Below are 27684 nucleotides of genomic sequence, written 5' to 3' on the forward strand. Positions count from 1 at the left end.
CAATATCACCATCTGTATAATTATTCCAGCTTAAATCGATGTCCTAACGCTTCCCTTGACAAACCCTCCAAATAATTCCCCCATGTTCACTTCTTCAGAAACTCTCAATGTCAGACCATTAGTTTAATTAAAACGATGGGACTCCGAAAAAAAGGCGTAGTCTAATGCAATTAACCAACTAAAAGTTGGGAAATGGGAAAATGTGTAAATGTGAAAGATGAAATAGGAAAAGAGAGTGAAAAGCAGGAGTTGGCTAACCAAATATTTGTGTAATGGTATTATGTATACCTTATTGATATGGACAGAATAACTAGCGCACTGCCTATTTATACAGTTGAACGAGTTTCTCAGAATAATAAAAACTATGATAAAAGCTATGCAAAGAGGTAAATTGGGAATACAAATATCTGAAAAAATCTATACAAAATAAAAATCATCCTTTACTTACTGATATATATAATTATTTAATATAACAATATATTATATAATTACTTAATAACAGCCCTTATACCTTATTGAGAAAAAAATGTATACTACATTTAAATTATTGAACTATGGAGCTTGGCCTTGAACAATACATTAAATTACTTACACATATCTATGCATTTAATGTTGAATAGAGATTGCATTTAAATATTTTACAAGATCTGGCGGCCATTTATCATTAATAAATTAAATTACCCACATATACCTTTAAAATCAACATTAAATTGTGACTGCATTTTGAAACTTGGCAGGAACTGGTGGCCATTTCTCCGGAGCGCCGCAACTGGCGCGGCATCTTCATCGCCCTGCTGGTCATCGCCGCCGTCTTCAGCCTGATCATATTCTCGATCTTCCTGCTGTCGCCGGAGGACGAGGGCCTGAGGATCCGGGGGCGCCGGATGCTGCCCAGCGATATCCTGGGCAGGAGTCTCCAGTGGAAGCCCTTCAACGGCACCTGGAGCAATGGTGAGGCCTACGGTCCACTGTATATGTATATTCCATTAACTCAAGGTACTTCTCCTGCAGGTCGTGATCTCATCTATCGAGATCCCACGGGCGGCCTTTCCATTCTCAATATGGCCGATCTCACCACACGCATTCTTATGACCAATTCAACATTTGTAAGTTTATTCTAAGATAGGTAAATGATATAATAATAGTCGTATTATTATATTATTATTATAATACACATATAATACCAATAATAATATTGATTGAATTGATTCTCCAGCGCCAATTGAATGCAGAATCGTTTCTAGTGGCTCCTGACCAGAAATACGTGCTCCTCCAGTCGGACTCCAATGCCGAGGGCTCCAGGTGGGTAAACTAGTACTTTCTCAATAGCTACAAATTTTATAAATATAAGCCACCTGATTTAATATTCAAATCAAAAAATAGTCAATGAGTCTTTAAATAAAGAATATAATATAATATTATATAATATAATGTAATATAATATAATATAATATAATATAATATAATATAATATAATATAATATAATATATTATAATATAATATAATATAATATAATATAATATAATATAATATAATATAATATAATATAATATAATACAATATAATATAATATAATACAATATAATATAATATAATATAATATAATATAATATAATATAGTATATAAAAAATATTTCAATTAAATATTTCATATTAGTTCTTTATCGTAGAAAGAGTCCTCAAATAAAATTTCTTTAATATTGCTTGTTTGTTCAATATTGGCTTCTCATAACTTGTTTATAAAATATCGATTATAGGCTTTGTTCAATTGTAATGACATATTTACTAGTTGCCATTGAAGCACGAATAAAGTATCATTTAATTATTTTCCGCCTTTCTTTCGAACAGACATCACGTATACGAGGTGCAGACGGCCAACACATTCCCGCTGGGACCAACGGAGAATATAGCGGAGGCGCCACGCCTCCAGCATGTGGTGTGGGCGCCGGCGAATCCGCCACCACCACTTGGAGCACCACCACCCAGTGGTTCCAGTGGCGCCAGTACCACCACATTGGCCCCACTGCCCAGTGGCAGCATAATCCTGAATAGCCTGGCTGGGGCGGCCAATGGTCCAGTTGCCACGGGATCCTCCGGCTCCTCTGGCCCAAATCAAAATGGCAAGCCAGGTGGCTACTCCTTGAACCAAGCCATCGCCTTTGTGCACCACAACGACATCTACTACAAGCCCAAGGTGCAGGGCGAACTCGTCTGCCGGATAACGCAGTCGGGCTCCGGATCGCCGGAGGGGGAATCATCGGGGGTGGTCTTCAATGGGGTTCCCGATTGGACGTACGAAAATGTGCCCGAGCTGGAGAGCCGGAGGAGCAGCATGCAGTTCTCGCCGGACGGACTCTATTTGGCCTTCCTCAGCTACAATGACAGCGAGGTCAACGAGTACAAGTGAGTGATAACGCGAATTCTTTAGCATCTCTAGCCATTCGCATAATAAAATTGAAAACATGACGAGTACAAGTGAGTGATAACGCGAATTCTTTAGCATCTTTTGTCATTGAAAACATGAAATTAAGCTAACTTCGGCACCCCGAAGTTTAAATACCCATTTATAGAAAACAAAAAACTATTTACAGATATTCTAAGATAATGTTCTATTTCAATTTACTACCGTAAATGTTTACCGAAATCGAAATATACGTTTTATGTGTTATTTGGACCTTAAATTGTCGATCGTTCCTATGGCAGCCATATGATAAAGATGTCCGATATGTTTTTAATTTTATTCGAAATTCTGAAATATTAAATAAATATTGTAATATTAAATCCAGCTCGTTCCAACTTGTATTTCTACATACCTGCAATAGAAATAAAACTTTGGGGAAGGTTTCATCCCGGTAGCTTTTAAACTGGGAGAAACGGACAGACGGACGGACAGACGGACATGGCTAGATCGATCAAAAATATATATACTTTATGGGGTCGGAAACGTCTCCTTTACTGCGTTGCATACTTCTGACTGAAATCATTATACCCTCTACAAGGGTATTACAAAGAGAGGACCGCGAATGCTTTAGAAAAAAAATTACCTAAATTTAGTGAGATCCAATATGCTGATACATTTGTTCTTTCTCAGATACACCTGGATGGGTGATGATATCAAATATCCGGCGGTGATGAGCCAGCGCTATCCAAAGACGGGTTCCCGCAATCCAAATGTGACGGTTAACGTGGTAAATCTATCCGTGATCAAGTACATATTTCCCACGCAAGTCAAGCTGCCGGGAGAGCTGGCCAATGGGAGCTACGTGGGCGGCTTGACCTGGGCCTCGCCGAGTGACCTTTCGGTGACGGTGACCAACCGGGAGCAGACCAAGGCCACCACGGTCCTCTGCCGCGCCCCGCACTTCCATTGCCAGGCGGTGCACACGGAGGTGACCATTAACGATGGCTGGGTGCTGCCATCGGAGCGACCCATTTTCTCGGCCCGCAACCAGATGCACAAGCAGTTGGCCAAGCTACTGCCGAATCCGGAGGAGGTTCAGCCGGAGAGTCCGAATGTGAGTGCCACGGAGGAGGGCCAGACGCACACCACGCATGAGATCAGCAATGGGGGCTATCTGCTGAAGCGCCTGCCTGTTCGGGATGGCGAGCATGGGCACTACCGCCATGTGGTCTTCATATCCTCGCTGGACCGCAGACCCGTTCCCCTGACCATGGGCCGGTTTGAGGTCACCGAAATCGTTGGCTGGGATGAGCCGCACGAGATTGTCTACTTTATGGCCGCGCCGGAGAAGAGACCGGGCGAAAGGCATCTGTACAAGATCAATCTGAAGCTCAATGTCACCGAATCGAATCGGACATACATCACCTCCTCGTCGCCCACATGTCTCACATGCGACAATACAGAGTCCACGTACCGGCTGCACAGGGCCAGAATCTCGCAGCGGGGCGATCGATGGGAGGATATTGTGGCTCGCTTGGAGCCGGATGACTGCCTCTATGATATACCCAAGAATTGCCTGTACAATCGGGTGCAGTTCAGCCAGGACTATAGCTACTATGTGCAGGAGTGCCTGGGCCCGGAGGCGCCGAGTGTTTACCTGGTGGAGACGGCCAGCAATGACAAGATCTATGTCCTGAATGCCGGCGACGTACTGCGTCATCGGCTGACCCAGCTGGCCATTCCCCAGTCGCGCACCTTCAGCGTGGAGATACGCCATGGATTCCATGCCCAGGTGCGACTCTTCCTGCCACCCGGAATGCGCGAGGAGGAGGACGTGGCCTTTCCACTGGTTCTCCATGTGTAAGTCTCTATTTCTGTGAAGCAAAGGTCCTTATTAATATGTAACCTCTTCCTGAATCCCCAGCGACGCCTCGCCGGGATCGCAGCTGGTGACAGAGCGCTTCCATGTGGACTGGAACTGGTATTTGGCCAGCCAGCGCAGCTTCATTGTGGCCCAGATCGATGGGCGTGGCAGTGGCTTCCAGGGAGAACTGCTCCGCACCCAGGTGCATGGAAAACTGGGCACCGTCGAGGTGGAGGATCAACTGGGAGTCCTCACGTAAGCCTGCAATCAGCTGGTACATAAGATATATGCTAATGCTATGCCATATGTGTTTTATAGATACTTGCGGGACAACCTGAAGTTCATCGATCCCCTGAGGATCTGCGCCTTTGGCTGGGGCTACGGGGGCTACGCCTCCTCCATGATGCTCATCGACGACTCCCAGCAGGTGCTGCAGTGCGCGGTGGCCATCAATCCCATTGTCAACTTTGGATTCCACTGTGAGTTCTAGTTAAGAGTTATTATAATCGATCTGTAAGTTACAAAAAAAAAAACAATTTTCCATTCGAAGAGTCCTATCAATAATTTATTATTTTATCCTATTTTATTTATTTAGCTACAAAGACTTAGATTTTGGGAAAAAACTTTGTTTTCCAGTTAAATTCGTCACAAATATACCATTTATAATCTTCGTCCGATTCTCTAGAACTCGAATCAATTACTATTTTTTCATTAAGATAATTCATTAGAAAAAAATCATGTCTTTGGTCGTTCATATGAACAAAGTCGACTTATAGAAGTCAGGGAGAAATAGTGTGAAATAAACTGACTTATAAAGTAATTTGAGTTATGGAAGATCGACTTACGGAGAAAGAATTTGTAAGAAATATGGTCGTTAAACCCTACACAAGGAAAATTTTGACGTTCTCAGCTAAGTTGAAAATGTTCTTAAAAATAGAACAACTCTATTGAAGTTGAAAATGTTTTTACTGGGCCTTAAGCAAATTGAATTGGTGGTATTTACATGGTATATCTCAATATCTAAACTATTAGATCAGTCAATAGCTTATACTTATCAAAAAGTTGTTAAATAAACTCAATTTAACTTTTATCTTCTCACCATTTTGTTCTTATATTGAGAACATTGATTCCAAAATGTACTTACACAGTTTTTAAGAACGAATGTTCTCAATTCAAGAACCATGTACTTGAATATTTATCCCTGTGTACTGATTGAGATTTATTCGGGCTATGAAAATAAAATAGTATATTTTTTAGCATTAAAGAAATGTTATTCTTAATTCCTAAGGACCTTACTAACGGGCATCCCCTCGATTGCAGATTCCTTCTTTACGGAGCGCTACATACCACTGAAGGGCGACTACCTGCGGGCCCTCCAGGAGGCGGATCTCACGATGAAGGCGGGCAACATCAAGGGTCGCAACCTGATGCTGATGCACGGCACCGCCGACACCCTGGTGCATCAGGAGCACACCCTGATGCTGGTGCGCGCCCTGGTGGAGCAGCAGGTGAAGTTCCGGCACCAGGTCTATCCGGACGAGGACCACGCCATCGCCAGGTCGGTGAGCCATGTCTACAAGACGATGGAATGGTACTTCGACGAGTGCTTCGGCCCCGTCGACGACAACGAGTGGGACCCCACGGGTCTGTTTGTGTTTAAACAATAATTAAGACCCCCCTACGATCCTTACGACGAGGATCCGCTGGCCAATCAGCTCAGCGACATCGACGGCATCGGCCCAGCCAGCGGCACGGATGCGGATGCGGATGCAGATCCGTCCGGCGATCCCGCCGGCAGCAACCTGTCCACCCTGCTGACCGCCACCACGACGACCGCCCCGCTGTCGGCGCTCGACGAACTGGACAACCGGCTGCAGTCCCTGGACCTGATCACCTCCTCCACGGCCACCACCCTCAGCAAGGTCGCCGGCAAGCTGTGCAACTACAGCAGCAAGCGGCGGCTCCACCAGTCGGAGGCCGTGCTCGCCCAGAAGTCGCGCATCCTCCAGCACTAGATCACTAGATCACTAGATCACTAGGTCACTGAAGCACTGGGGGACTCCTCCTCCGGGTCTCCATTCGGGAATGGGAATGGGAATGGGAATCCTCCGTGTGTCCAGCATTTGAGTGTCCGTGTGTCCCCGTCCCCGGGGGGCAGATCCATCCTCTTCTCACTTTCGACGGGAGTTTGCGGAAGCCTTGTACATTTTGCTTATATTTTTAGATCCAACGAATTCCAAACAAATGTATTTTGTTGCTGCCAATCTCAAAAAATATTTTTTTGAATTTATGTTCTCCTCAGATTTGAGTTGATTGGATTGCATAATATTTGAATTTTTAAATAATTTTAATTTCTCAAAAGAAGTTTACGCAAGTGTTTTCCACATAAGACATATACAAATAAGATACATTAGAAATTATAGTTTAGAGCTCCACAAATTATTTCATAAGGTTTTATTTTTTAAAGAATATGTATGAATTTAAATAGGTTCAGCTGGTAATGAGTTCAATTCGATAGAGATAAATTTATGCAAATTATTTATCAAAGTAAAAATATGGTTAAGGGATTTGATTACTTTATTTATAATTCATTTATTTCGCGTTACTTTAAGTTCCGCAAATTTGTAACGAAAGTGAAAACATGATATATTCTATTAGTGTGCAAGTGTTGATTCTCCCCAGGCATTTATATTAATGGGTTCAGTTGTTTGAGACCAGTAAAAGTTTTGATTGTCAAAAACTGCGTAGCTTAAAAAGCCTAAGAGGGTAAAAGAAAAAAATTTACTCATTGAAAAATTTCAGCAATGAAAATAGGCAAGATTACGTGTTTAAGATACTTGATGATATATTTGTTAGATTTTTGATATTATCTTAAAATGGTTTCGCATTTTTATATTGGATTTATATTGGTCTAAAGTCGTTCATATGAGTTTTTGTAAAATTGGGGATTATTTTAAAGATAGATGTCTAAAAGGACGCTTTAAAAACGCTCGGTTTTGGTAGATCACTATAGTCACTATAAGTGGATATGGGTTGTTCGTTACAAGCAAAATCAAAAGGTATAATTTAAACCTTATAACATTATATCAACTTAACTCCCTTTTTTGCCGGCGGGAATCACGTGTGAATGATTATCGAGAGAACAGAGGAATTAGGAAACAAAACCAAAGCAAGGTGATTTATTTATGCGACTGATTATTAACATATGTGTATTAAATAATTAACCAAACTCATGGTGCGAGGGGGGTGACGAGGCGGTGGAAAGTCGATGTCCTTGACGTAAGGATGCAAATGTAGGGGATATACCAAATTGCTAAGGGCAATTGCCAACCAAATACAGCGCGATATGTGTGTATGTGTCATGTATGTAATTTATTTAGGCCTCATTGTTGTTTCTTTACGTGTTCGTTTCGATGTGTATAAAACATATAGTTATAATTGACTGAACGTTATTTTTTTTGTATATATTAACGATTAAATTTTAAAACAAAAATGAATGTGGAAGCGAAACCGATATCGAAACTTATTGATATAATTAATTCATGTCCAAAATAAAGGGAGGGAGTATCCCTTAAATAGCCAACCAGTTTGCGTGTAGTTCGAGTAATCGAACAGAGATACCGAACCCCACAGCTTTTTGCCCCTTGAATGTTTGTGATAGTCGAGATAGTAGGCGACTATAAAATACCCTGTACTCCAATCGAATCGCTTAGATAGATTCCGAATCTCCATCTCGACCGACTTTTGGTGTTCGAAAGCTTTAAACTTCATATCCATTCGACGTTTAATGCTGTGGTTACAGGGTATTTCCAGGTGTCTAGCATCCAAAACAGACCTAATTTTAAAACTAAATTGTATATTGAGAGTGGATGGAGTTGAGATTGTGCCACACTAAAGACAAGTCCCAGGCTTGCCCAGACCCCCCTTATATCGATCGAATTGGATCCGAAATATATATATATATTATATGGTATATATGGGGGGATGCATTGGTGTGCTTAAGAGAGAACCAAAAAAATGGCAAAACATTTTTTTTTAGATTTTTTTACCATTAACATTAACGGAACGAAGAAGAACGCGAATTCCATATATGAAATGGGATTATGTTGTCGAATGCCTAGATGTTAAATGTTGCGTCAATAAGCGAAATTTTATTGTAGCGGGGCCGCCGAGGGCCCCCGACTTCCGGAACCCAACTAAAGCTAAGAAATCCAAATAAAACCAATATAGTCAAGCTTTAAATGTTGTACACAAAAAGAGGGGTCGAAACCACTTAAAACCCAAGTTAACTAAACCAAAACAAAAAACATAATGAGAAAACAAAGAGAATGCCCAAAAACAGACCCGAGAATAAATAAATGTTATACTTAACTAAACGATAAATGCATATTTATAAATGTTTAAAACAAGAATTCTATAATAAACTAATGGAAAACTATATATGTAATTGTGCTAAGGCAGAATTTAATGTATTCCAAGCTACCAAGGCGAAAAATAAAACCATTAACTACGTGGAACCAAACAATGTAAACGCAAAGCTAACGAAAAAAATACAAAACACAACTCATTTCCCTAAAGTACAAAGGAAACGAAGGAAAACCTATTTTTCAGTTGACCCAAAAGCAACAACACATCTAAAAAAAAAGACCAAAACTGGACAGTATTGAACGAAGTGATTTGGTTTCAAGACAACATCTCAGCATAAAGTATTCAAGCCGAAATCGAACCGAATCCAAATAGATTTAGAGAAAATGTACGCAGAACAGAACTATGTATTTCCAACAACCAGACACAAGTATACCAACAAAGAGATCCAAAGCAACTAAAAAACAAACAAAACGAAACAATAAAGACATTTTTGTGTGTATGCAAAATAAAAAAGAATCAAATGTTTTTAAATTGGAATGTTTTCAGGGGCTTTAACTTTACCTTGTTATTTTTATATTTTTATGTTCTTAAGTTAAGCTCGTTCTTTCGGAACTCAACCCTGAAGTCATTAAATCCTATCAATATCCTTAAAAAGTATACTTTTGGTATTTTATTGGTATTTTTTAGACCTATCTTCTGTTGTTATTGGATAACCAATATAAACGTTAATGTGGCAATTTCAAAATGGCGTAGTTACATGTAAAACAATTAAATTGAAAGAAAAACAACCATCAATTAGTGTATAATGGCAAAAAAAACCATTACCAAAACGGTTAGAAAAATTGTCCCGAGCAAAAAAGTTAAAAATATATATTAAAAACCCCGTTGGCAATTTCAGAGTCAATCCAAATCTATTTTACAGTGACATTATTGGAAAACATTCTAAAAAAATCTCATTAAAATATTTCATCAAAATTTGACTTTGAAGTTGAACAGACTTTCGCAAAACCCATTTAAATTAAAAACTATAAATGCGATGAAATCAAAACTAATACACAATATTGAGCTCGGGAACAATAAAAAGTAAAGCCCATTATCAAAATTGAAATCGTTTGATTTTTAGTTTTTTTTATTTCCAAAGTGTACGATCGTGAAATTACCCATATATAAATTTGACAAAAAATTTAATTGTTTCCTATATCCAGTTCTCACAATTCTGAAAATAATGGTAGATATTATTGCTTGCGTAAAGCTTTAAATAGAGATAACTTTACCAAAGAGGCTTCTCAAATGGTTTGCGCTGGCTTCTTTGCAGACCGCGCCAAATACGAATTGCCGCTTTCAACAAATCATTGGGAGTCAAGTGTTTGTTCATAATTTTAAACCTGCGCATAAACGATATAAAGCCACCCGCGTGGCCAGAAGAAGTTGGCCCGCGTTTCTTTGCCAGAAAAATGGGCGGTGCTGCTTTCTTCTTGACCTGCTTTTTGATTGACTTGCATGGCTTCCTATCCTTTTTGTTCCTTGAGCGAACAGGGCTACGTTTCTCCCGCTCAGACTTATCGGTACTGTCCCCATGGGACCCCCTATCAAAGACATGAGGTGCCACAGGTTGTTTCTAACACACTTATGTTAATAATTGCCATATACTTTTCATAATTAAGGAATTTCTTACCATTTTCTTATAGCGTTCCTTTTCCTGGAGGGTCAACTTGTTCCATTCTCTAGCTCCGAAACGTATAACGTCCTGTGGGGAAATTCCGCAAAATCGCTTTTTGTATTGGCACAGGAAGTTAAGGTAGCCATTGATTGTAATGCTCGCTGGTTTCCGGAACTTTTTCCCTTCCATACTTTTTATTTTTATTTATTTGTGTACAACTAAAATTTTGTTTTACCTACACGACACTGTTTTCAATTGAATACTAATGCGAACACTGATTCTGATTGAGAATCTGTTCTCCCAGCTACCACGATATATTTTTTTATTTGTTTACAACTTTGAATAAAAATCTTAAGCCGTAAAGAGTGTAGTGAAATTGTTTGTTACTTACTTTTCCGACCTTAAAAATCAGTGTGTTGGCTGCCATGGCGCAAGTAAAGGTCTGAATCATTCCTCATTCAGACCTTTACTTGCACCATGGCAGCCAACACACTGATTTTTAGGTCATATGTACCTCGTTGAGCCCGTCGTCTCATTTCCAATCCACTGGCATTCTAACCTAGAAATTGTTAACTTTTTGAATTTTTCGCAAAAAAAGACGTGCACCCTTACAAAAAATGAGAAAATTGATCAAAAAATAAATATTCCTAAAAGTGATAGGGATCGTTAGCATATCTAGCAAGCTGCTCAAAACAGTCGGTCTTTTAGCTGTACGCCTTGATTTGGCTAAACTACGATTGAAAAACCGTAAACAAATTTTGCATTTTTGACAAAAATCTGAGTTTTGCATTTTTCACAAAAATTGTAACCCTATTTTTTGCCATAAAAATTCAGTTTTTTGGCTGCCAGAATAAAAATAAAAGTCAGAATGCGGAATGTCATACCTCGTTGAGCTCGTTGTTTAATTTCCAATCGATTGACATTCAAACCTGATAATTTTATATTATTGCCATTTTTCGCAAAAAAAGATGATGTAACAAAAAAATGCAAAAAATGCGAAAATTGGTCAAAAAATAAATATTCCTTAAAGTGATAGGGATCGTTAGCATATTTAGCAAGCTGCTCAAAACAGTCGGTCTTTTAGCTGTACGCTTTGATTTGGACAAACAACAACTGAAAAACCGCAAAAAAAGGAGCATTTTTGAATAAAGTCTGAATCCCAATTTGCGCAGGAATCAATGTTTTGGCTGTCATAATGCAAATAAAGGTCAGAATGAGGAAAGTATTCCCTCGTTGAGCTCGTTTAGTTTCCAATCCATTGGCATCTAAGTAAATATATATAATCGATGTTTTTCCAGCTCTAATTCAAAGCTGCCCAAAAACGGCCACTCTTAACATACCAACAGGTATCCTGGGACACAAGCCACGGCTTGAGTCTTAAATATAATTCTTCAAATATTGGATAATTATATTAGGACTCAAGCCTTTCTATCGATATTTTGCGATGACTCGAATCATGTAAGTTTAAAAATAAAACGAATAGATAGTAGCCACAGAATTATTCAAGACATATGGGCATATTTATATTTTTATATATTTTTCGCATCCCTACTTTTGACACGTCGCTTAAAAAACAACAATGTTATTAAATTCATAAAACTATAGTTATCCTTGGGACATGGATCTAATTTGGGTAAGATTAAGCACGAAAAACCAACAGATTGGTAAAATATAAAATAAAAAATATAATTGCTGTTAGAAAATCGCTAGAACTTAACATTTGTGAGAGGAGGAGAACCCTATAGAGAATTTCCTGGATTCGGCGGGATTTGTGGGACTGGGAGCTGTGGGTTGTGAATTTACCGAACTGGTTCGATTTTAATTTCAGGGGCGGTTTTCTCACACTATTAATTATAAAATATCAAAAATATATTTTAATAAAATAACGATATTCGATATATCAGATGAAAAAAATATCACGATATAAATATTTATTTTTATAGATATCGTATTGATATTTGATATATTTCTTACTTCCCTAACTGGAGGCAAGTGGATTTTTTGTTGATTTTTCACTATTTTACCGACGCTAACGTGGCTCTACGATTGCTGACACTTACGTAGTATCAGGTTAAAAAATATCACGATATAAATATTTATTTTTATTCCAAGAATACCGATGTATTGTATTTTAATGTATTTTTCACATCCCTAACTTAAGGCAAGTGCGATATCTTGTATTTACTGACACTACGTGGCTCTTACGTTTGCTGACCCTTACGTTTCTGGCACTTACGTGACAGCCGAGCAAAAAATATCGAATAGTGAAGAAATATCGCGATATAAATATTTATTTTTATTCAAAAACAACGATGTATGGTATTTTGATGTATTTTTCACATCCCCAGTACCCACTTTCATTACGAAATTTGTAAAATAGCATAGCAGACAAGTTTTTTCGCTCTGCCAGTATAAATAGATAGATATAAACAACAACACGAGTGTAAATTACTAGTGAATTCCCCAAGAGCCATACGGTAAAGCGAAAAGTACGTGCGAATATTTGCGAAGGGGAAACGAAAGCGAAACGCAGTTTAGCGAATGTAAATGTGTGTGTGTGTGTGTGTGTGGATTTTCGGAAAGTGAAAAATAAGAAAAAGAAGAGCGATTTTGAATTCGAAGTGCCATGCACACAAAAACACAACAACAAAAAGGCGTAGATAATAAACGATTATTATAAAAATAAAACCGAAAAAGTGAATGTGTGTGGGTGTGTGTGTGTGGGTGTTTGTTTTTTTTTTTTTTCGTTTTTTGTCATGCGCTCTCTCTCTTTTTTGTTTTTGTTTTGCTGCCAAAACTAAAAGCAAAAACAATCACACATGGCGGATACACAGGAAAAACGGCAAAGCAACTGTTGCAAACTGCGCCTTGCCTTTTGTTTCAATTTCCTTGATTCAATTGTCAGTTTTGTGAATTTAACACAATAGTGAACATAAAATTATTGAGTAAGTGTGTGCGAGTGTGTGCGTTTTAGTGAGAGCTCCCAAAGACAAGAAAATCGAAAATTCGACCACGAAGGAGCAACTGAAAGGAGAGAGCGAGAGCGTTTTGCATTTGCATTATACAAATTTCTTTTGTCTCCAAATCCTTGCCTTACTCCGTTCTTTGTTTCTTTCAATTCTCTCTCCTCAGTTCTTGGTAGCAAAGTTTAGGCAAATAAATATAAATAAATAAATATAAAGCAACAAGGAGAAGAACAACTACCACAGGAACAACAAGGACAAGGACACAAAACAAGACACCCACGGGCAGGCCAGAGAGAGACGGCACCACACACACAAACTCACTGCAATTGTTTTGTTTTTGTCATCCCAACCAGAAGGGGAAAGAGAAGGAGAAGGAGCAGAAGCAGGAGCCAGTGCAAGTGCAAGTGCGAGCGAGAGCAACGATGGATCGCTACGACATGGAGGACGTCGTGGTGGCGCCCCCTGCCGAGTGCAGTTCGCCGCTCAAGGAGTGGCGCCTCAAGCGCCAGGCGGGCACACTAGCCCGCTCCGACTTCATCGAGTTCTTCAAGCGCGAGTCGCCCAAGTATTTTGATTACCAGACCGGCGGTACGGAGACAGGTGAGTCGAAATCCCCTTCCCCTTGTTATTATACCCAACATATAGGGATAGAGGTCTGTATCTGGTATCAGAAGCGCCACACGGCAGCGTTTTTGCACTCGGCAAGATGATATGCTAATGTATCTAGTGTTTACGGCTGGTTTTCATCTCTAAAAGGGTAATAAACGGACTACGGCAAAATTACTTTAGGAAGTTTGCAATATCATGTATTGAATGCGTAGAATGTGTTTGCTTTGAAATGATAAATTTACCTTTGATATGATATGACATTTCAGGTCCTTAAACCTTTGCTGAATATGGGAGTAATTGGTTTTCGTTGTGCGTTTTTCAACACTCCTGTATTTCGTTTTCAAACATTAATCCCTGTTTTGGTTTTACTCATACTTCCTCAAAGTTCTCCAACGATTTACTGCTGTTTTTTTAAAATCTCTAAAAGAATAATAATGAAATGTGTGGAAATTATCAATCAGAAAACAGAATGCCTCATTCGATTTAATACCTTCACTATTGAATTGTTAATTCTTTGAATTTCAGTCAGCTGCTCCATACAAATTCCGTTATCATATTTCAACAATTTAACAACCTTGTTTGTCCCCTTATTTCATCAAAATGACACGGAAACTGTATCATTATTTTTTACTTATTTACTCTAAAATATTATTAGTTTCTTTTTAACTAACATAATAAAAAAAAGCTATATGTACATGTCTTAAGTTCCAAAAAATTTGGCAGCTGTTTCCAACTGCTTGAAAATTCAACAGGAACTATTGGGGATGCTGAATTTTTCGACAATTCAACAGTTTAGGACATACAAAATGGTAGTACTATATGCAAAAAAAGGAATTTTAAAATGTTTACTTATTTTTCCTCTACACAAGTTTATAAGAAAAAATGTAGGCTCTTTGTGATGCCAGTATATCAAAGTAATGCAATCCTTGAGTTTTAGTGGCTTTATTTTTGAACTGTTTTAAAATTATTTAATTTCATATTTTTAATAGCATAGTATAGTAAATTCAGGTATTTATACACGTTACTCATAGAGTGAAAGGGTATGCTAGATTTGTCTCTTGTTTTATTTTAGATAAATAATTGTATTTTAGTTATTGAGTTATTTAAGAGTGATGGGTGAATATTGTCACTCTGTGCTTTGAATCATTAAAATCGTTTACCAAATATGGTAAAGGTAGTAAAGGTTCAACATTTACCAAACATTCTGTAAAATCGAATGCATTTTATTGAAATGTGGAAAATATACCATACTGTTTATCAGCAAACTGAGAATAATGGGCGAGTGTGCCAAATCGATGGGGCGTCAAAAGTTGGGTGAATCCTATTAAAAACTCTCGCTCTTGAATTATCATTATTCGCCGTGTGTTTTAGTGTTATTTTCGTTCTGCTTTCGTCTTTTGTTTATTGCCATTGAACAATTGCACGCTTTTGTTGAATTTGTTGTTGCTCTCATGTTTTGTCTATTTCGCATTTCCGCGAATTTGTTTTTTCGCTGCGCCAAGTTTTCCTTTCAATTGGCTCTCCAAGTTTGCCAGCTCTAAACACAGCCACCCACCCCACACCTCCCACCACCCACCTGTCCACCTTCTCGATTTTCTACCTGTCTCGCCTTCTGTGCACTCGCACAACTTGTGCACTGTGAAAAATATTGTAGTTTTGGGTTGAATTGGTTTGCGCCCAAAGTGGCATTAATTTCTGCAAGCCAGAAAATGCTGTATCTTAAGTAATCCTCCAAGTACTCTTTCAAAATAGATTCGTACATGTATTTCAAAATCCAGGTTATTTTATTTTTCCTCAGTGTATGCATGTTGTTTCAACAAAAGCCAAAAGCCTGGCCTGGCCTGGCTACAAATAAATTAAGTAAACAAACTCGTTTGCACCACATTCCGCCAGAAGTTCACATTACCCGAAGCTAAAGGCAAAACGCGACTGTTGAAACAAATTGGGAGAACCTAGGAAAACTTTTGCGACATTACTAATTTGGAGTCTAGTTTCTGTTTATAACATATTGATTTAATAGGAAATACGAATAAAATTGGGTGGGGGCAGATGTGCACTTCCCAAGAAAATGTTAGGAAACACTATTTGTTTGGATTCTATAGAATAAAAAAATGACGTTAAGACGCTTGCAATATCAAGTGCCAGTCGTATTAGTTTAAAAGTATTTATTTAGAACTATTTATTTGATGTGCCTTTACATATGATACACTTGGGTACATTTGATATAATACATTTATATTTGATATAATACATTTATATTTGATATAATACATTAATATTTGATATAATACATTTATATTTGATATAACACATTTATATTTGATATAATATGACATTTCAGGTCATAAAACCTTCGCTGAAACTGGGAGAGATTGGTTTTCATCGTGCATTTTCCAACACTTCTGTATTCAGCATTAAAACATTAATCCCTGTTTGGTAGTACTCATTCTTCCTCAAATTCCCCCCCACGATGTTTGCTTTCCGCTTTTGCTAATCGGGCTCTTACCCTTTTCACGGCTCCCCTTCTTATCAGCTGCCTAACATATGGAAGTCATGGCTACCACCGACGTTGTTGCGGTTGCCATAGCCATTAAGCCCCTATATATAGCTTCTGCTGATATTTGCATGCTGTCTAATTGGTCGTAGCCAAGCACTACAATTCAAATATTGATGCAAAATGACGAAATCCGAAGATGAGATTGTCAGGTTCCGCAGGGAATGAAAACGAAACACCAGACTTCGGCTGATGACTGATAAGGCAGAGAGTTAAATACATATAAAGCAATATGTATTGGGAGGCAGTTTATTCAACTTGCATTTATCTGGTCCAGTCGCATATCTGAAGAGCCCTTCACAGCCGCCTGACATATCCAGTTTTTGCAGGTTCTGAAATATTGATAATAAGTACTAAAACTTTGGAAACTGATGTATTATGCATTTATTTAATATATGTATTATTTATCGCTTAAACTAAAAGTTTTGGTATTTTGAAAAGGTATTTTTAGACATTGGATACCGGCATTTGGTCTTTCTTTTTTATCTTTCTAGTAATTTTTCCTCAAAGTTTAAATATGTGACGATAAATTTTGATAATAAGTACTTAAACTTTGGAAACTGATGTATTATGCATTTATTGAATATATGTATTATTTATCGTTTAAACTAAAAGTTTTGGTACTTTGAAAAGCTATTTTTAGACATTGGATACCGGCATTTGGTCTTTCTTTATATCTTTCTTGTAATTCTTCCTCAAAGTTTAAATATGTGACAATAAATGTTGATAATAAGTACTTAAACTTTGGAAACTGATGTATTATGCATTTATTGAATATATGTATTATTTATCGCTTAAACTAAAAGTATTGGTATTTTTAAAAGGTATTTTTAGACATTGGATACCGGCATTTGATCTTTCTTATTTATCTTTCTTGTAATTCTTCCTCCAAGTTTATATATCTGACGATAAATCTTGATAATAATTATTTAAGCATTGGAAACTGATGTATTATGCATTCATTGCATATATGCATTATTTATCGCTTAAACTAAGAGTTTTAGTATCGTAAAAGGGTATTCTGAGACATTCGCTCCCGATAGAGGTCTTTCTTTGTTATCTTCTTGTAATTCTTCCTCATACTTGCCATACGCAAATGTCTTGTTGCTTTTTCTGTTTTCGCTTTCGTTTCTTTGTGCAAAGTACAACACAGCTGACACAATTTTAGGCATATATTATATCTTACAGGGGTGTAGGTGCCCGTATTTATCGTGATTTATATAAGGTCGATCGCCCACCTACCCATGCAGAATGCAAAAATTCTCTTTGTAACGATCATTGGCGCTCTCGTTGCTCTTTTAATATTTATTTCCGATTTCCGACAGCTTGTTGTATTGCTTCTTTTCCCTGTATCGAAAAATATGCAATTCATTTAAATAAAGCCCATAATCATTCAGATTTATTTGTTCAAAAAATAACATTCTCTGAAACCTGTAATTACACGTAATGTGCCTAATTAGGTTCAATTCCGTTTAAATGTGTATATATTTTAAACTCAATCACCTTCTGATGACGTTTTGTCTTGAGAGTTTAATGGATTCCTTTATTCATTGTAACCCTAAAATATTTCCTATTAAATATATTATTATATTAAATTATATATTACTTCCTCCTTAGATAAGTATTTAAAAGCCAGTGTTGTATAACACATTAATTTCAATTCTTTTAACAACTGTGATCTTTTTTAGAGCTCGAACTTTAACAGTAATATATTTAATACAAAAAATTAAATAGTTAATGTAAGTACTTCATATTTTTTGATTGCGGCTGTAGAACTGCATGTGGGCTGCTCCCAAACAAATCGCTGTGATTCAGGGGCCGATGAGGTGGCCTCTTTCGGTGTTCTTTCTCTTGACAGCTCCGTTCAGTTTTTATTTAGTGCATTTGAGTTCGATTCTGTTTCTTTCTTCAGTTTTCCGTTCCAGACGCCTTCTTTGTTCCAGTCTATTGCGCCTCAGTAAACTGACGCACACGCAGTTTTATATGCATTTATATAGGCACCCATGTACCTGTAAATATAGCTAAGGTCAAAATCTTAGTTGTAAGATTTTTAAAGAAAATACAGATATAGAACTAATCGCATATCGAGTTACTCAATCGATTTGTTTGGTATATTATCCAAGAAGTTATTATTGCACCGCATCCTATAGTTCAAAGTCAATTATATATTTTCCAGATTTTTCCAATAATCGTTACTTACCGAGTGTGCATTGCAGACTTTGTAGTGAGTAGATATGTGGCGTTTATTTTTTACTGATAGCCCCAAAGCTACCTCAGATGCGTTGATAATAGATTATAATGGAAACTTATCGCTATTTATTCCTTATAACTTTTTCGATTCTGCGCTGCAGAGGTTGAGGCGACCTTGAACTGCATGTGTTGTAATTGTGTTTGGTATTTGCGTTTGAATGTGAATTCAAATCCGAATTCGTTTTGTGTGTTTTGAATTCATTCGGGTATTCTGGTTGCGAAAACTCGTTTAGCCCGAAGGTCTCTCTTGTCTTCATCTCCGGTTCTCTTTGCGGTCGCCCAACCCCGATAATATAGTAGTATAGTAGTGATCATGATCACGATCACGATCATTATCTCCATGCGCTGCGGTCCGACCTGTTTTAAGCATTTAAATGATATTTTAGCCGGACTATGATCGCGTTGCATTACTCACGGCCTCAAAGCGAAATAAAAACAAAAGATGACAAAGTTGCTTAAGTATGAGTCAGTATGTTTATTTATAAGCACAAGTATTATCTTCATAACCGAAGTCTTAAAGCCGACCATAATATAGTTATCATATCGATAAGTGGGCCTATCAAAACTACCTCCAATAATTATGTTAAAATATGTATTATTTTTATTGTATTGGAAAATAGGACTTTCGGGAGTGCCCCAGAAACCGCTTATCGTTGAATTCGAGTATAATTTTCATTGATGCACATAAGAAATCGAAGTCGATTGAGCGTATCGATTCTATCATTATGATACAACGTTTATTTTTTAGGCTAAAACATAAGTATATTTCAAAAGATATCCATTTTCAACATCACATGATGACAAAAAGGATATAAAAGGTCATCAAGAAAGGTAGAATATAAACAAGACAAACACATTTGAGTTTAGATAAGGCAATATTGAAGTGCCTGGCAAACTTGAATCACAGTTTATTTGTTCTGAAATTGTATTGTGCTCCTATTAATTAAATTGTTTGAGATTTAGTATTTAATGACATTATGTATTTATTTTCCTTTAAATCATCTTTCATTTTACTTATTCTCTTATATATCTTTTGTTCTTTCAGATACCAATGCGCTAACTCGTAAGTATAATGTATTTGTAATGTTCCGGAAGAAAGAAGGGAAAGGATTTCTGAGAATGAGTACCAACGTTTCATGGACACTTCCTTAAAGCCATAAGGACGATCACAAAAGAAAAAAACAATGGAAACAACCCACAAACACACACTATTTAACAGATCCGCACAAGCTCGCACTAATCATAACCTTCATCCTCCCCCACTAACTCATCCATCCATCAATCCACCAATCCAACCATCCAACCCCGTCCAACATCAACCATCCCATCCGATCCAATTCATAACGAGCTGGTAGTGGTGGGGCGAACTGTCTGGCGATAACTGGCCGTCAGATATCGGGATCGGATAACCTGCGCATCGGTGTGCTGTTTCACTTGACCCATCATCATGCAAACCTGGTGCCGGAGATCAAGCGGCTGCAGCATAGCAAGAACGGTCCGATTCGTGGCTCCCGTAAGTCTGGAGTGGATCAGCGAGACGCGTCCACACATCAGCTTGGCTTTCAATTCATTCCGCATTTAAACGAGGATACCACTTTGATTTGGCTTAAACTAATGGCTCGTGTCCTTTTTTTTTCCAGTCAAGTGCATGTTTAAGGAGGCGCTGGCCAAGGAGGAGATCATCGATGTCCTGGTGGAATTCATGTTGGGCGACAATCCCGCCTCCGCACTGGAGAAGCTCCGGCTGGAGGGCAACACGGCCACCGTTTGCGGCAAGGTCTTCAAGAACGGGGAGCCCACCTACAGCTGCCGCGAGTGCGGCGTCGATCCCACCTGCGTGCTCTGCGTCAACTGCTTCAAGCGCTCGGCGCATCGCTTCCACAAGTACAAGATGTCCACCTCCGGCGGCGGCGGTTGCTGTGACTGCGGCGACGACGAGGCCTGGAAAAAGGATCACTACTGTCAGCTGCATCTGGTCAGTACGCAAAGTAAACTTTGAAAGCCGTACACATTTGCATCAATAGAAACTACAGTGTATATGTTTTTTAAATACCACATTCAGGATCTATTCAATGTTAAACTATTTGCAAAAGAAGAATCTCTAGATCGTAAATATTCCTTTTATTTATTGTCATTTTAAACATTTCGCATCGATGCAATCACCTTAGATAATGAAATTACTGAATTATCAAAGTCAATATTTATTTTGTGAAGACTGTAGTTTGCTGTAAAATAATATTCATACCAAACGCTGTAAAATATGACTGGTTTATTGGTTTAAAAAGTAAAGATAATTCATATAACATAGTTTACTTTGGTAATTCCAATTTCTAAAAGAAAGTACATTTTTTTTAAATGAAATCCCTTGGCATGAGTAAATGGTCTTCACATTTCATAAGCCAGCAAAAGAGTTTCCCCTTATTAATCGTCACATTCTTCACACTTTCTCATCCAGGCAAATCGCAAAAACCCGCTGGAGAGCAAGATCCTGACCGACGCGGTGCTGGAACGAGCGGAAATCTGCTTTGGGGCGATCCTCGCCTTCTGCGTGAACTACTTGGAGATCGAGCCGAACGCCAGCCTGCAGTGCCTGGACGGGAACGTGGAGGGCGGCCAGGTGGATGGAGCGCAGTACTGCACGGTGCTCTACAACGACGAGTCGCACACGTTCGACCAGGTCATCCAGACGCTGACCAAGATCGCCAAGTGCAAGCAGAAGGACGCCATGGAGATCGTGGCGGCGATCGATCGCGAGGGTCGGGCGGTGGTCAAGTGCGATACCTTTAAGGTGGGCTTAACGTCATAACATGCCCCATAGAGCATCGCATTCATTTTTTTATTCGGGATCCTGTTTTAGGAGTGCAACGACCTGAAGTCAGCCATTGAAAATCAGATGATCCCGGCGTCCGCCCTGCTGTCAAATTCGCGCAACAACCAGTCACTAAGGACGTCGGTGCTGCATATCGGGGCCGTGGCCTGCCAGCAGTTCGCTTTGCAGCTGCTCGGCTGGTTCCAAGAGTTCCTGGTGCGCCACTACCTCTTCCGGAAGACGTTCACCGAGCTGGTGCAACGCAAGCAGGAAGCCTTTTGCATCCGGCACATTCTCGAGTACGACGTGAAGCTGTGGAAGACGGCGCGCACCTGCTGGCACCGCCTCCTCATCTCCGGCATGCTGATGGAGTACGACAACAAGATGGTCCTGGCCCAGGAGTTCTCACGCCGCTACGCCACCATTGTGGAGGACTTCATCAGCGATGACCACGACCACGCCTTCTCGATAGTGTCCCTCAGCGTCCAGCTGTTCACGGTGCCCAGCATCGCTCATCACCTGATCGCACATGAGGGCATCTTTGACAAGCTGCTGCACACGTTCTACCACGTGGCCATCGAGAAGTTCATCGTGAACAAGACGCTGCACTTCAGCAAGAACATCGCCAGCCTGACCTTCTTCAAGCGGGCCAACTACATCCTCTACGATCTGCGGTATTTGCTCAGCCTTAAGCCGGAGGTGCTTAATGACGATCTTAGAAGTGGCTTTCTAGAAGGTAAGCATTGGCAGCTAAGTCGATCTGTGACCGTATCTGAATACATTTTAACCCATTCTCATCCACAGGTTGCCGTGCTCTGATGCGCGTGCTAAACGTGATGCAGGGCATGGAGTCGATCACCAGGCAGACGGGTCAGCACATGGACTACGAGCCGGAGTGGGAGTGCGCCTTCAATCTGCACATCAAGCTGGCCACGACCATTTCCCAGGTCATCGAGTGGGCGTCCTGTGATGTGAAGCTGTTGCGCAAGCTCTACAAGATGACGGTGCGCGCACTAGTAAGCAACAGCTTTATTGTGGGCGGCGAGAAGACGGAGGCGCGGAGCGTGGCTGGCCACGTGGCCAGCTGCCTGATGTACGATGTATCGGTGAAACCGGTATCCATCCACCTGCCTCTGTCGCGTTTTTACGCCGGCATCTATCTGCATCTGGGTGCCCACGATATGACCTACGACAGCTTGCAGGCCGAAACGGATGCGCTGAGCATACAGCTGACACCCAGGGAAATCATCGAACCGGTCCTATGCACCCATGCTATGATCGCCCAAGTGGCCGCGGGTATGTGGCGCCGCAATGGCTACTCCCTGCTGCACCAGCTCTACTTCTACCGGAACGTCCGTTGCCGCGTGGAGATGCTGGACAGGGACATAGTCTGCCTGCAGATTGGAGCATCGCTGATGGAGAGCAATGAGTTCCTCATCCATGTGTTGAATAAGTTCAATCTAATTTCCTGGGCGCATTCAAATTACGAGACTTTGCTGTTGGAGAATCCTGTGGACGATGAGTTCATGCGTCAGCTGTCGATGATTGACGAGTTCCTGGAACTACTGATCGTGATCATCGGAGAGCGCTGGATGCCGGGCGTTTCGATGGTGACGGATGAGGATCGTCTGCGCAAGGAGATCATTCAGCTGTTATGCACCAAGTCTTACTCGCATTCAGAGCTGAGTCGCGCCTTGCCGGACGGTAATAGCGGGAATAGCGACAACATCTTTGAGGACGTCATCAACACGGTGGCTGTGTTTAAAAAGCCCGTGGGCGCCGAAAGCAAGGGGGTGTACGAGCTGAAGGAGCATTTGTTTGACGAATTCAACGTCTACTTCTATCACTACACCAAGGAGGACAAGTCCAAGGCCGAGGAACTGCAGCGGGAGCGGCGCAAGGCCAAGAAGGAGCTCGTCTGCTGTCCACCGCCGATGCTGCCACAGCTAACACCAGCCTTTACGTAAGTTTACCGAGCTTATGTAAATGCACGTATGTACTTATGTGTGGCCCTTTCAGATCAATGGCCAACATTCTGCAGTGCAACGTGTTCCTCAACACGTGCACCTTGATTATGGAAAGGGCATTGGATGCCCGCAGTCGCTCCTTCACCGAATCACATCTTCAGAAGGTAATCTTAATACATATATGTGTTTTGAAAAAAACTTTATTTTGTGTTTTATTTTTGCAAAGATCCTCCACCTGCTGGGTTTCGCCATTCAGGAGGAGTTAAGCGAGAACTATCCCTTCTTGAGCTTCTACGAGCGTTCCCAGAAGTACGGTATCCTGGAGAAGTTAGATGAACTCGCCCGCTGTCCCAGGGTAAGTCCTAGTTTCTCCACTCCAAAAAAATGTCTAATTGTTTTCATTTAATTCGCCTGGCCAGTTGGAGGCTCATCGCGACTTTGTGCTGTGGACCATCAAGCGGTACAAGGAGCTGCAGGCTAAGCAGGCGCCCAGTGAAGGCGGAGCAGGACCCAGTGGCTTGCAGCAGAGCTCCGGGGAGGAACAGCCCCTGAGTTCCGAGGAGCAGGCGCGCCAGGAGAAGGAGATACGCGCCCGTTTGGCGGCCGAACGCCGGGCCAAGATCATGGCACAAATGCAGAGTGCCCAGAAGTCGTTCATGAAGAGCAACGCAGAGATGTTTGCGGCCACCGACAAGGAGACGCGAGAGGAGACGGCACCCACGGGTGCCATGGACTGGGAGGATATATCGGACGAGGACGAGCAGGGGGCAGTGGCCCTCAAGCCAAACATTGCATGTTTGGGACCCGAGCGCAAGTTCTACCAGGGCAGCGAGGCGAACTTTAAGTGCATCCTGTGCTTCGAAAACTGTGCCATCAGCCGGAGCGGTCCGCCATTGGTCAGCTCTGCCTTCGTCCAGACCTCACGGGTGATCTTCACCACGCCCAATATGCGTGCCAGTCAGAGCGCCCTGCACATGAGTTGCTGCGGCCATGTGATGCACCACAGCTGCTGGCAGGAGTACTACAGCAACGAGGAGTCCAAAGAGCAGCGTCGCCCGCACCGCAATCGCGCGGCCCTAAGCCAGGCGAACAACGTGGAGTTCCACTGTCCGTATTGCCGGACCCTGAGCAACACCGTGCTGCCGGTGACCGAAGCGTTGCCCGCTTTTTCGCCGCTTCCTGCGGCATCCGATAGCTATCTGCCGTTGGACAGCTTTGTGGAGATCATGCTCACACTGGCCGCCGATCTGGGCGCCATAAAGGACGAGGATATGTGCCAGCTTCCGAGTGTGTCCAGCATCCTGCGCAAGTCCGGTGTGGTCGCGGATATGGCGCAGTTCGAGCGGAGCGTTCAGCTGATCAAGGATCCTCCCAAGCTGCATTCCAACTACAGCGATGTGATGGCGTTCTTAAACAAGGCCCTACTGAACGCCATGCAGGGTCAGCAGCCACATCTGAAGGATGGCCTGGATCCCGATAACATTGAGCTGGTGCCCATGCTGTGGGACACATGCAGCTACACGCTGCAGGCGCTGGAGATCTATCTGTTCGAGGTCCATAAGCCGCTGAAGGCCGAGCTACCTATGCGGCACCAGAGCTGTGCCACCAATTTGGTGAGAGCGTGCTCGCGCTTTTCGGCTGCGAATAGGACGGGCGATCTTCCGATGCCGCCGTCGATGCGATCCCAGGCGGAGTTCGCCGCCCGTATGCTGGACACCATCTTTAATCAGAAGGGAACCAGTGTACTCGAGTGGGACTCCTTCCGCGTGCTAGTGCCGTTCCAGTTCGGTGTGCTCAATCTGATGACCGCCGATAATGGTAAGTTTGAAATTCATCCATTAAGGGGCAGTAATTCACTTGGTTTTCCATCCCTTCTACAGCCGCTCAAACCATCATACCTAGCGGCAGCATGTTTGACTATTACATCCTGCAGATTATGTTCCTGGCCCACCTGACCAAGGCGGTCCTCTGCTTTGATGTGGATAAGGAGCAGGCCAAACGAGCAGAAGAAACGCCCAATGCCAAACCAGCCCAAGAAATGCCCCAGGCCAATCAATCGGTATCCGACTACTTGGAACAATTGCCGGACAGGATTCGGGACAATATAATATCCTTCTATCGCCGCTACAACATCCCCGCCAGAGTGTTACAGAAGAACATGCAGAAGCAGCTGGCGGAGGAGCTCAAGGATGAGAATCAGCAGCAAGAGCAGACAGTGGTGATACCATGCGAACTGCATCATTTGGTCCTTCTCCTCGAGTACGTGCAGCGTCAGATGAGCTCGTTCCTGCGCTGCGCCTGCCTGTTCTATCGCTGTCTCACCGACGTGGATTTCCCGGACACGTTTCCAACAGATCAGCCGGATCGCTTTGACTTGATGTGCCAGTACTTGGGCCTAGACCCTCAGCTGGGCGTGTACTTTGACATGGAGACGGTCTACGCCACGATGATGCACTCGTTCGCCTCGCATCCGGACATTACCCGTGAGGTGGAGCAGCGCTGCCAGCCGGAGGTTCGTCGGTCCGTGATGTTAGAGCCCTGTCTGCGCCCGCTGCCGCGTTTGAAGCAGCTGTACGATGACTACAGCGATCTGATCAACAGTGTGTCGGACATATTCTGTCCGAACAACGAGCGCGAGGAGATGAAGACGCCGACAATGTGTCTGATCTGCGGGTCGATCCTGTGCGGTCAGTCGTACTGCTGCCAGCCGGAGCTGGGCAAGTTGTCTGTGGGTGCGTGCACCCATCACGCTCACGCCTGTGGCGCCGAGGTTGGGATCTTCTTACGCATCCGCGACTGCCAGGTGGTCTACCTGGGCCGGGGCAAGGGATGCTTCGTCCAGCCACCGTACCTGGACGAGTACGGCGAGACGGATCAGGGCCTGAGACGGGGAAACCCGTTGCGGCTTTGCCAGTCGGCCTACAGCAGGATCTTCCTGCAATGGCTGGGCCATGGGCTGCACGAGGAGATCGCCCGGTTAAACGACAACACCAATGTGGCGGTGACGCAGTGGCATCACATGTAGTCCTTCGCAGACACCGAGGAGGGAACAGAGGGCAGGCGGCGAACAGGCAATGGCGGCAGTCAATGTGATTATTACATACTAACATTAGGAGAGCCTATTTATACGTCTAAGCATTTTACTACTTATCCGTTTTGGAAGAAGCGCCCACTCATCCAACCAATCAACCAACCTGCACCACCATCCATCCATTACACTCACCGGCAACGACCGCGTACACGCCACCACCTCCCAATCCTGTCCAGCGGCCCCTAAACAACAATTGTAACGATTGTTTAATTTTCTTCTTATTACTTAATATTAATGGATTATATTATTTTTTTTGAGCTAACGTTAGAATACTTGTTGATAGTTTGAGCGGCCCAGTGCCCCCCTCTAGTTATATATATATATATATATAATATCATATGCTAACTATATAACGACTAGGTTAGACTTTTGCCAGCACTTCAAATGTCGCAGCAGCTAAAAGAAGAAAAATGCGTTAAAATAAAAGCAAAAATCTGTATGTCCTGCTCTCTCTCACTATGGCTCGCGCGGCCCCACTTGATGTATATATATATAGACCCGATCTTTGAGTGCCGATCCTAACCGTGTTGAGGTCCTACTTTTGGCGTTTGTTGATTTGTACATTTAGTTAGTGTAAAAATATTGATACCGATTAAGAGTATGTCCGAAATTTGTTGTCCTCCATCCAGCTGAGGTTTAGATTCGTAGTCACCAACCAATAACCAATAACCAACAACCCACAACCCACCCCACCCACCTTCCCCTCCGCCCACCACTCACCCACACACTCGCTTTCTCTTTCAGATCCCTGCTTTTGTACCCCATCTCAGTCTAACCCAAGGAACACAGTAAAGTTAGTCAAATCATGTTTACTTGATCAATATACTTAACAACCCCTATACGACTATATATTTACATAATAGCAAGCGTATACATATATATATATATTATAGATACATAACACGCATATTTCTTTTTATGTATTGTACAACAAACAACAAAATCGACTATGTATGTGAAGTTCAAGCAAAAAGAAAAAAAAATGTTCTCGAAAAAGTAAATCTACAAAATGAAACAGCAAAAAAAAGAAACAGAAATAAAATGCAAAGTTTGCAAAATTTTAGTGATATTCATGAAATGTGTTTGCGTTTTTAATTGGTGACTTACCGGAAAGTATAAAAATTACTTTTTTATGGAGGGATAA

General features: G+C 41.5%; 3 protein-coding genes and 1 long non-coding RNA gene across 9 annotated transcripts in view; 2 read left to right on the forward strand and 2 right to left on the reverse strand.

Annotated features, from left to right (window-relative positions):
* The window catches only part of LOC119556381 (inactive dipeptidyl peptidase 10), a 115749-nt gene extending 106618 nt beyond the window's left edge, over positions 1-9131 (forward strand). For all 3 annotated transcript variants that reach the window (XM_037868555.1, XM_037868554.1, XM_037868553.1), the window contains 8 exons: positions 738-951; positions 1012-1106; positions 1217-1302; positions 1850-2404; positions 3093-4262; positions 4327-4521; positions 4585-4745; positions 5587-9131. In XM_037868555.1, coding sequence (XP_037724483.1) covers positions 738-951; positions 1012-1106; positions 1217-1302; positions 1850-2404; positions 3093-4262; positions 4327-4521; positions 4585-4745; positions 5587-5933 — 2823 coding nt within the window. In that variant the 3' untranslated portion in view covers positions 5934-9131. The remainder of the gene's footprint in view (positions 1-737; positions 952-1011; positions 1107-1216; positions 1303-1849; positions 2405-3092; positions 4263-4326; positions 4522-4584; positions 4746-5586) is intronic.
* A 618-nt stretch (positions 9132-9749) lies between these two features.
* Positions 9750-10556, reverse strand: LOC119557394 (protamine-like protein 99C). The gene is made up of 3 exons (XM_037870139.1): positions 10310-10556; positions 9909-10252; positions 9750-9850 (listed from the first exon to the last, which is right to left on the reverse strand). Coding segments are annotated over exons 1-3 (519 nt in total). The 5' UTR covers positions 10484-10556; the 3' UTR covers positions 9750-9849.
* Positions 10557-12650: 2094 nt separating this feature from the next.
* On the forward strand, positions 12651-27618 carry LOC119557147 (E3 ubiquitin-protein ligase UBR1). 4 transcript variants are annotated; one of them, XM_037869731.1, is made up of 11 exons: positions 12651-12783; positions 13427-13860; positions 19719-19736; positions 20314-20648; positions 21129-21461; positions 21531-22218; positions 22287-23445; positions 23502-23613; positions 23676-23804; positions 23869-25267; positions 25330-27618. In XM_037869731.1, the coding sequence occupies exons 2-11, from the start codon at positions 13683-13685 to the stop codon at positions 26472-26474; spliced, it is 5496 nt and encodes a 1831-aa protein (XP_037725659.1). In that variant the 5' UTR covers positions 12651-12783; positions 13427-13682; the 3' UTR covers positions 26475-27618. The 4 variants fall into 4 exon arrangements, with proteins under 4 accessions (XP_037725659.1, XP_037725661.1, XP_037725662.1 ...); XM_037869733.1 differs by having other exon boundaries at positions 12668-12771; XM_037869734.1 differs by having other exon boundaries at positions 12678-12783; positions 13614-13860.
* Positions 17944-18879, reverse strand: LOC119557150. The gene is made up of 3 exons (XR_005220048.1): positions 18624-18879; positions 18487-18567; positions 17944-18432 (listed from the first exon to the last, which is right to left on the reverse strand). It is a non-coding gene; the product is annotated as an uncharacterized LOC119557150 (long non-coding RNA).
* Positions 27619-27684: the final 66 nt, after the last annotated feature.

This window comes from Drosophila subpulchrella, chromosome X (genome assembly GCF_014743375.2).
Source record: "Drosophila subpulchrella strain 33 F10 #4 breed RU33 chromosome X, RU_Dsub_v1.1 Primary Assembly, whole genome shotgun sequence".
Lineage (NCBI taxonomy): Eukaryota > Metazoa > Arthropoda > Insecta > Diptera > Drosophilidae > Drosophila > Drosophila subpulchrella.